Source organism: Macrobrachium rosenbergii, chromosome 23 (assembly GCF_040412425.1).
Source record: "Macrobrachium rosenbergii isolate ZJJX-2024 chromosome 23, ASM4041242v1, whole genome shotgun sequence".
In the NCBI taxonomy this organism is placed as follows: Eukaryota; Metazoa; Arthropoda; class Malacostraca; order Decapoda; family Palaemonidae; genus Macrobrachium; species Macrobrachium rosenbergii.
The window spans coordinates 40,072,051-40,081,968 of NC_089763.1; the positions used below are offsets into that span (position 1 = coordinate 40,072,051).

Here is a 9,918-nt window from a genome sequence, read left to right on the forward strand (position 1 = left end):
TACATCACTACACGTAGACCCATGACCCACGTAGACCGATGTGGGTGGAGGGAAGGTCGAATGAAGACTTTCGGGAGAATCCTAGCTATGAAAAATAGAGGAGAGAAGGTCAAGGAGACGTTGCCATGTTGTAATCATTTCCTTTTACCAAGCTGGAATGGACAATTGACGAGACGACATTTCCGCTTCAAACGGACTTGTGTAGAGTTCATCACTCTAAGACTGATCGTACAGTTAGCTGAAAGGGGGGGGGGACTTTTTCTTAACATAAAATTTACCGTTAGTTTAGGTCATATTTCTACGTTTTTTGGTTTGTTTTTGACATGCTACTTGATACATATATGACAACTTTGTTTATTATTGTCTTGATTAGGCATAAGAGGTTGACAAATTTAAGCCTAAAGAAGTGTAATCATTTGATATCAGTTGATGGAGAGAGAGAGAGAGAGAGAGAGAGAGAGAGAGAGAGAGAGAGAGAGAGAGAGAGAGAGTAGAAGCAACCAACAGGTTACCAAATTAGCCCCTGATCACCATCTAAGAAAATGTTATTCTGTCGACTTCTGCTGTGGTTTTTTGGGGGACGCATTACTCCCTAATTAGACCATTGTCTCTCGAACGAATAATATTCCGAGAGTCTCCGACTAGTCGGAGCAGAGAGCTTTTAACAGCCTAAGAATTCTCTTTTTAATAGCCTGTGAGAGTTCTCCCATTAGACCTACAATCTAGAGAACAGGTTGGTTTATTCGTCCTGTTAACTCCGCCTCTTGAGATACTAATAATATTCGCGGAAGGAGACGTACTTAAGCCTGGCATCTTGATCAACCACAGGAGGAAGAAAAAGATCTAGAAGAAGAAGAAGAACGAGAAGCGTTGCCTTCCTCTGCTGGTTCTCTCAATCTTCATTAACATTCCAACTATGTCCTACAGGGCTTAGACAATTTTACCCAAAACGCAAAAAAAAAAAAAAAAAAATTGCCTGCTCATTTTATGTTTTTATGTAACTATTTATTTTGATAAAAGATATTGGCTACAAAAGAATATTTCTTCGTTCTTACTGAAGATTTTTGGTGGGTTTGTTTAATAAATACAGTCACAGAATAAGAGTATTTTATTTATGTTTGTTATTATTTTGATGAAAGCAAAGGCTCCACATAAATACTATTCCTGGTAATTGAAGCATTTTTTTGTATTATTTGCTAAAAACAGCGTCTAATAATGTTTTAACAAGAAAGAAAATTACCATATACTTCAATACACGCCTGTGCATTTATCTCTTTAGAAAATAAATTTCAGGTTATATTGAACCTCTCAAAAATGTTTAGAGATTTATGAATGAAAAATATTAAAATACATTAAAACATTATTCACAGTCAAATACGTGATTATCAACCTTTGTTTGTAATGTTATAGCGAATTTGCATAATCTACCAAACCACTGCTATCTTCCTAAAGGGGTGTCATTTAGGATTTGAATAATCGCAGAGCCACTCCTTTGACTTCTTCTTCTTCTTCTTCTTCTTCTTCTTCTTCTTCTTCTTCTTCTTCTTCTTCTTCTTCTTCTTTGGAAACCAGGGCCAAAGTTTGACAACCCAACCCTAACAAATTTAGGGCTTCGGGAGGCAGAAAATAAACAAATAAAAAATGCGCCTGTCCTATATCGTTGCCAGGGACATGATTATGGCTAACTTTAACCTTAAATGAAATAAAAACTACTGAGGCTAGAGGGCTGCAATTTGATAAGTTTGATGATTGGAGAGTGGATGATCAACATACCAATTTGCGGCCCTCTAGCCTCAGTAGTTTTTAAGATCTGAGGGTGGACAGAAAAAGTGCGGACAGAAAAAAGTGCGGACAGAAAAGTGCGGACGGACAGACAAAGCCGGCACAACAGTTTTATTTTACAGAAAAATAAAAGGTGGGGTCAATCCCGGAAAGAAATTGTCGTTCGACCTACACCTTGAAAGATATTTGATTACACAAATCAAGGAAAAAGGAAGCAGGCGGAAAATTCCGAAGATTGACAGTGGAGGAAAAGACCCAGGCAAGCTGAATAGTGTCGATTTTGATGTAAGGAAAGTTTTTGAGTTCAAGAAACGAGATGGCGGTTTCAACCGATTATATACTTTTTTTTATTTTAACAGAACAAATGTTGTTTGTTTCAAAAACAGAAATATAGCTTTATTTTAACAGAATTTTATCAGAACGAAAATGGTCGATTTCAATAGACAACAAAGTTTATGTATACAGTTTTGTTATGAGAACCTAACCAATCTACTCTAACTTAAGCAACCTAACACAACCTGGCCTAACATAACTCACCCTGGCCTAACCTAGCCTAATCAAGCTAACCCAACTTAACCCACCTAACTTAACCTTACCAATCTAACCTAACCTAGCCGTCGAAGGGATCGCAGCTGATACAGGAAGCTGTAGACTCCAGAGAAGTATGAGGGAAGATATCAATGGATGTCTACCATAGACTTCAGCAAGCTTTTGCTTATGCGTTTGAAGTAGCACTGAAACTGGAAGTTTTCTGCACGAGAGGCTCATTCTTGAGTGACTGTGCCAGTAACTGTCATCTGGTTTAGTCTGAAACTCCCCACTCTTAGGGAAGTGGTATATTGGCCGTTGGATTTTAAGATCATGAAATGAATGACTGAAGTTCTAAGAAAGTAAGCTTCGAATTTTGTACTTTCAGGATCGTTTGGAAGATAAAAAAAAAAAAACACTGGATTTGAACTGTAACTATGTTATATGTATTAGTTTTATATATAAAAAGAAAATTATTGTTATTTGTTCTTGTATGCAGTCATCTCTACTTCTTTAACCTTCATCTCCCTCTTCAATAATAATAATAATAATAATAATAATAATAATAATAATAATAATAATAATAATAATAATAATAATAATAATAATAATAACCTTTAAGCCAACAGATATCGAATCATAATTACAAAACAGGCAAAACAACTAAAGAAAATTGTATTACAGAGGTGTCAACAGTTAACTAAAGGATAAAAAAAAAATTTTTTTAAATGAAAGCAAAGAAAATGCAAATGGCTTTCAGAGTACCTTTCATCTCATTTTCCAATAATAATAATAATAATAATAATAATAATAATAATAATAATAATAATAATAATAATCTTTAAGCCACCAAATACCGAACCATAAATAAAATACAAATGCAACCAAAAAAAAATAGAGTACCTTTCATCTCCTTTTCCAATAATAATAATAATAATAATAATAATAATAATAATAATAATAATAATAATAATAATAATAATAATAATAATCTTTAAGCCACCAAATACCGAATCATCAATAAAATACAAATACACCAAAAAAATTAAATTGTATGACTGAAGTGCCAACCATCAACTGAAGGAAAAAAAAAAGGATTTAAAAAAATGAAAGCAAAGTAAATGCAAATCGCTTTCAGAGGTCTTCGTCCCGACATGACTGAGCTGCAGGCAAGGAACAAGGGAAGGGGACCCACTCATGATAATAAGCAGATGTCCAAAGTCTTCCATTTTTTCCCCCTCCTCGAGAATGATTGATTGGTTGAAGGGTCTGTAAAGGCATACTATCCGTTAAAAGATGATATTTTTGAAGAGTCCGTAAATTGAATATTGGTAGGGATGCTATTCTGAAAGGGGATATCAGGGTGCGATTCGTGGAATCTTCGTGCCATTTTTAATTTGGTCTTGATCAACCAATGCATATGAAGTTGGACGGAGGTTTTGTATTTGGCCATGCATATCTGTCTGTCTGTCTGTCTGTCTGTCTGTCTGTCTGTATATGTGTCTAACTCTCTGCTTGTTAATTCGCTTATTCGTTAGTTCGTCTTTCCGATATCACAAAAGATTATCCATGGATGTTAGTGAGGTCCGTTTTTTATCTTCTATTTACTTCCGCAGGCGAAGTTCATCATACGTAATGAATTTGTACGTGACTGTTCGATTGTCTGTTCATAGGAAATCACAAGCAGTCATGCGTGGATTTCACTGAATTTTCACAGAAGCGTGGGCTGTTGGTCAAAAAATGTTTCATTACATTCTTAGGGGAATCCGGATTCGTATACGGATCCGGGATGCTGTTTGGTGACGTCGTTGGAGGTGTGTGCGTTCTCTGACTGCTTTTAAGCTGAAAACTTTATAAAAGATAGAATGTTAGGTCATTGGAGAGTTATGTAAATAATGTAAGGATTTTTTTTATTATATTCTCTTCGGAAATTTGAAATGGAGGATGTTGAAACCATATGACGAAGATCAACCGGAAATAATGAAAGATTCGTCGTTACAAGGATTCTGTTCAATATTTATCGATTCTTTTGGACACTCAAAACAAAAGATTGGAAATCAAGATTTTATGGCAAATATAAAATCCTTGACGCCAGCCGTTTCTCTTCCGAAATGCACGATTTTCACGAATGTCAGAATCTGTCATCTGTGAAACGAGAAGCGCATTGCGGAAGAGAATGATAATATATTATTAATGAGTTACTGGTATTATCTCTGCGTCCCAACGACTTGGAAGTTTATTTTGATATATATCTATGTATCTAGCAATCAGTATATCTAATAATTTAATCTCTGAAATATATAGCATAAACTAAAATTGATATGGACAAAAACAAAAGTAATTCAGAACAGGTATTTATTTATGTTTCTCTCTGAGTGTTTAATAGTTTGTGTGGCCTCCATCTGCCTGTACCACAGCCTGCATTCTTGACTGGTATGATTTCAGCAAATTGCAAAAAACTGAGACTCAAACTCCATTTCCCTGAGCACTTCGGTCACCTCTCTTTGCAGGTCGTTGAGGCTTGGTATACCATCATAGTTCACTGTGCGGGTTTCAACACAATCGTTTAAAATACTACCAGTGTTTTCACACACATTAAGGTCAGGGGAGATACCTGGAAATTCACTTGGCGAGAAGAACTCAATACCACTGTTTCAAAGCAGCTCCTGTGTCTGGAGAGCCTTGAAACATGTTGCCTTATCATGCAAAAATGTGACTTCTTCAACAGATAACACATTTTCAGGATCTCTGAGGAAGGGAAATACTCCACCAGTAAGCACAGTTTCTCTGAAGTATTCGCCATTCCATGACTGTCCTTTTTCTTTGATGATCCACATTAACCGTTTGGCTGTGAAACAGAGAAAAATTCCCAAACATTCAGGAAATTTCACAACTTGGCGTTAGTGCACGTCATCGATGATATCATCCAACTTTGCAGCCCAAATTATGTCATTTTTATGATTTGGCTTCCTGACTGTGTAAATGAAGAATTCATCTGATGCAGCAACCTGGAGAAAGTCAGCTTCATCCCAACCTTTAAGAAATGAACCACAAAACCATGCATGGTCTTCTCTCTGTTTCTGAGTGATGTTGGGCTTGCTGATAACATGAAATGGCTTGATACCAGATTTTTTCAACTCACGATATACAGCACTATAACTTCTCTTCTTTCCCCTTTTTGTTTCTAGTTCAAGCGCCAATTTACGTAAAGACTTTCTTGCTCTACCCACTGCCTCAGCTATGATGTCATTTGACTCCTGAGAAAAGACTTCAGGCCTTCCAAGATTCTCACTCTTTTCGCAATGACAGTCATATGGATATTTGTTCCAGTTTCTTTTAACAAAGGATTCATCTATTTTAATGTATTTAGCTATGCAGGAACATGAAATGAAGGATGCGCCAGCATCCCTGACCTCTCTGAAGGTTATAGCTCGGATTCGGTCAATCCATCTGATTTCCTCCGAGTCGTTAGCCATGGCTGTATCTAACTCCGTCACTCAGTCTGAAAATACAAGAAATGTAAAATGAAAAATAGCTTAGTAGAAACTTAAAATAATGTACTTGGAGATAGGCTATAGCAGAAAACTTCATAACTTTCCATTTGTTCTGTGGAGGGGGCTCTAATTTCGAAATACCCGGTGTATATATATATATATATATATATATATATATATATATATATATATATATATATATATATATATATATATATATATATATATATATATATATATATATATGTACGTACGTATATGCTCGTATATATACATATAATAATTATACATATTATATTTATGTATGTATGTGTGTGTGCATTCATGTATGTATGCACGAGTGTATAGGTCTACTGACATCTGTGGAATTTTAAACAATTGCTTCCAAGGAAGAGGCTCGGTAGCCACGGAGCTCTCCACGTTTAAATCGGAAAGAATCAGAAGTGCCCAGGGGCATGCCACCAAAATTACCAGGAAAGGCATAGCTCAGATAAAAGAGAGAGAGAGAGAGAGAGAGAGAGAGAGAGAGAGAGAGAGAGAGAGAGAGAGGTGACAAATCCTAGCATGAAAAAAAAAGTAGAATAAACCGTAGTATATTATGAACCGGAAAAAACCAGAGTATGGAATGTTGAAAAAAAAGAAAAGAAAAAAAAGATAAAAACTGGACAACAGCCATTAAGGCCTGGGCAGAGCAGTGTTCTTCAGGGAGAGGAAGATTGGATGGCAAGAAGAATACATTGAGAAGAAAGGAGGGGAGGTCGGCCGGACCAGGGAATAACCGAATTATTATTATTATTATTATTATTATTATTATTATTATTATTATTATTATTATTATTATTATTATTATTATTCCAGCATTTATATGGTTAAGACAAAAATGTTAATGAAACTGATGATAAATTGCTAATTTCTAAAAAAGAAATGTTTGAAGGTATCACGAACAAAGATTAAAAAACATAAGAAAGAAAAAATACTTTTTTTTTTCTCTCTCTCTCTCTCTCTCTCTCTCTCTCTCTCTCTCTCTCTCTATATATATATATATATATATATATATATATATATATATATATATATATATATATATATATATATTTTCTCTTCTCTCTCTCTCTCTATATATATATATATATATATATATATATATATATATAGAGAGAGAGAGAGAGAGAGAGAGAGAGATTTTAATAAAGTATTTTTTTTCTTTTTTATGCTTTTTAATCTTTATTTAGATAAGCAACATTTGATGAATAGGAGAAACGAAAAGGGAAGAAGAGACAGGTAGATGGACAGAAGAAAATAAAGAAGAAAGGAAAAACGATAGAACTACAAAGAAAGGGGAGGAAAAAAGAAGCGAGAAAAGAGATAGGAATCAATACACAGAAGAAGAAGAAGAGAGAGAGAGAGAGAGAGAGAGAGAGAGAGAGAGAGAGAGAGAGAGAGAGAGAGATGGTTGCTATACAGTTCAACAATAAGAAGAGAAAGAAGAAGAAGAAGAAGAAGAAGGAGACGAAGAAGAAAAGGGAAGGTCAGCCGGACATAATTAAGGGGTCACCGACATTTCCCACGTCCAGGTGAACGCTCTCTCTCTCTCTCTCTCTCTCTCTCTCTCTCTCTCTCTCTCTCTCTCTCTCTTTCCCCGTAGTAAATTTTTTACGAAATAATTCCCGTTTGTTATCTGTTGTGATCCGCCCGAGGGACGGGATGACTCTTGGATGCAGCCAGAAAGAGCTTGGGGTAAGAAAAGGTAACCTCTCTCGGTGAAAGGTTAATTTTCGAATTTTGTCTACATGTTGGTGATGAGACACACCCATACCATTTAAGTGCGAGTAAATTTATCAAAGCATGTATAAATGCAAAAGGTTTTTCAAACAATGAGAGTGAAACGCTTGGCTTTTAGACGACATTGCACAAGAATATTAACACCATCTAGGACTGGTTCTTTAGGAATCATCCATAACGGTCATAAGTAGGTCTAGTACTTTCAGCTATTAAATGTAGTGCCATACAGTCTAATGCCCATATCTAGATATGATCTTTCGATTAGATTGTGAAGAAGTATCTAAATTAGCACGAGATTTGAATAGTAACCATAAAGAGCAAGTAGGTATGCCCCTTTCATTGCTCTCCTGCCACACTCATCTTCCTCTCTTTCCCTACTTTTGACAGCATTTCTTTTTCGCCAAGCTGGGCGACTAGTTCTGTTCTATCCTGCTCAAGATGGTATAAACAAACAACAGAACATCACAGGGAACTATAAGCAATTCGATGTTCTTTCAACAAACCGGTGTTTTTCACGGCGCAATAAAATGCTCTAAACCATTTAAGTGTCATTGTTTATCTCGCCATCACTATTTGGGAGAGCAAACTGCCAAAAACAAATGAGAAAATATTACCAAAGCGTTTTATCTGTCCATCATCTGTCCATCAGAATATTTACTAACCAAACACGAAACTCGCTCCGACATAATATTGTTTGAAGACTTGTCCGGCTTCTGGTTAGTAGGCCTATGTGACGCCCACTCTGAGATGGTGTCAGTATTTTTTATAGGCCTACCAGGTATTTGAGTCATTTTCACAGGAAATGAGTTCTGGTAGATGATTTTGATAACCAACCCGGAATCGAACAGCACAAATGTGTTGAAAGATAATGGCGGAAGCATTTCGACCTTTTGAAACCGTTAGGCTTAGGACTTCTTTCAGAGAGAGAAAGAAAAACTGTTACATGAGCTGTTCAGACGATGAAATCAGCAACTTTTTCACCATAGTTATAATGTAAAAACTAAAGAGTTTTGCTGTTTTGATTTATATTGCTCTCAAAGCCTGGGTTGTGGCTTATCTATTGTGTCGTGGCTTTCCATATCCTAGAGTTTTAATGCCTGAGATTCAGGTATGGACGCTTTCATTTCATAACTCGCGATGTTTTGGCAGCTATTCAGTTATTCATTTATTCATTGGAACGGCTATGTGTATGTATATTCATTCACAGCTATATGTATGTATATTCATTCAAAATTATGCCGTTTTTCAAAATAGGGTATGGTATAGCTCGGAGTAGTAATATATATATATATATATATATATATATATATATATATATAATATATATATATATATATATATATATATATATATATAGGATTATCCTGTTTATATTACCTCAGCTCCGCCCTGTTGCATTTCTGTGTATTCCATTAGTTCCTGTTTTCTGACTTCTCCCAGACGAATATGTATTTCATAAATAATAAATTACCGTTGTTTAGATTACGTGAGACATCTCCTATGAGAACTCATTTCCAAGAAAAAAAGTATATTCTTTGTTATTTCTTTACAGCAAATTCTGTGGGTGAAACTGCAAGTTTCTCACCTACTATTCAGTATAAGTCTAATTCTCACCTGCCTCTGTGTTTTCAATATCACGAACTACGTCTAATTAGCACTTGAAAGAAAATGACTCTCTAGACTGGGAGATGTAATTGCATCTGTCTGTAGAACTGAGGTTAGGACCTGCATGGTGCAATCAGCTTGATAATTATCGCAGAGCGGGCCTTGGGGTCACTTGTGAGGTCTCATTGAGGGAAGGAAAACACTAATTCTGAGTGTAAGTTAGTAAGGCAGTGAGGTTCAATTCTGAATGTAAGTTAGTAAGGCAGTGAGGTTCAGTTCTGAATGTAAGTTAGTAAGGCAGTGAGATTCCAGTATTATAATTTTGTTCTAATTTCTTTCACTACTATCATTTTAAAACGACAGTTGTTGCACTTCTGCAGCTTGAAGCAACTCATTTCCCCTTCGGCAAAGGTAAATGCCACGAGGTAAACAAATGTTTACCTGTAATTGTGTGCTGAAGTCTGAAGGCGACATCGCCTTTGCCTGCTTGACATGGCTGACGATTGTAACTTTATTTATATACATTTTGTTTGCTGAAGGTTATTTTTAAGGTTTATATAATATTCATGCATGCCCAAGCTCGAACAATACGTGAGGGTTGAGAGAAAGGATAAGCACCCCTGAACTAAAAAAAAAATAGATGATAAAATTCTCAACAAACCCAAGAGCCTGATGTATACGACAATGGTTCGTTATAAGACCCGAAGTCTTCAGAGTGAATATGTAT

The 9,918-nt window shown here is 35.7% G+C and overlaps 1 protein-coding gene across 1 annotated transcript in view; it reads right to left on the minus strand.

Annotated features, from left to right (window-relative positions):
* Positions 1-1,461: 1,461 nt before the first annotated feature.
* LOC136851092 (uncharacterized) overlaps positions 1,462-9,918 on the minus strand; it is an 18,369-nt gene continuing 9,912 nt past the window's right edge. The window contains exon 2 of the mRNA XM_067125063.1: positions 1,462-1,692. Within this exon, the coding sequence (XP_066981164.1) occupies positions 1,462-1,692 (231 nt within the window). The remainder of the gene's footprint in view (positions 1,693-9,918) is intronic.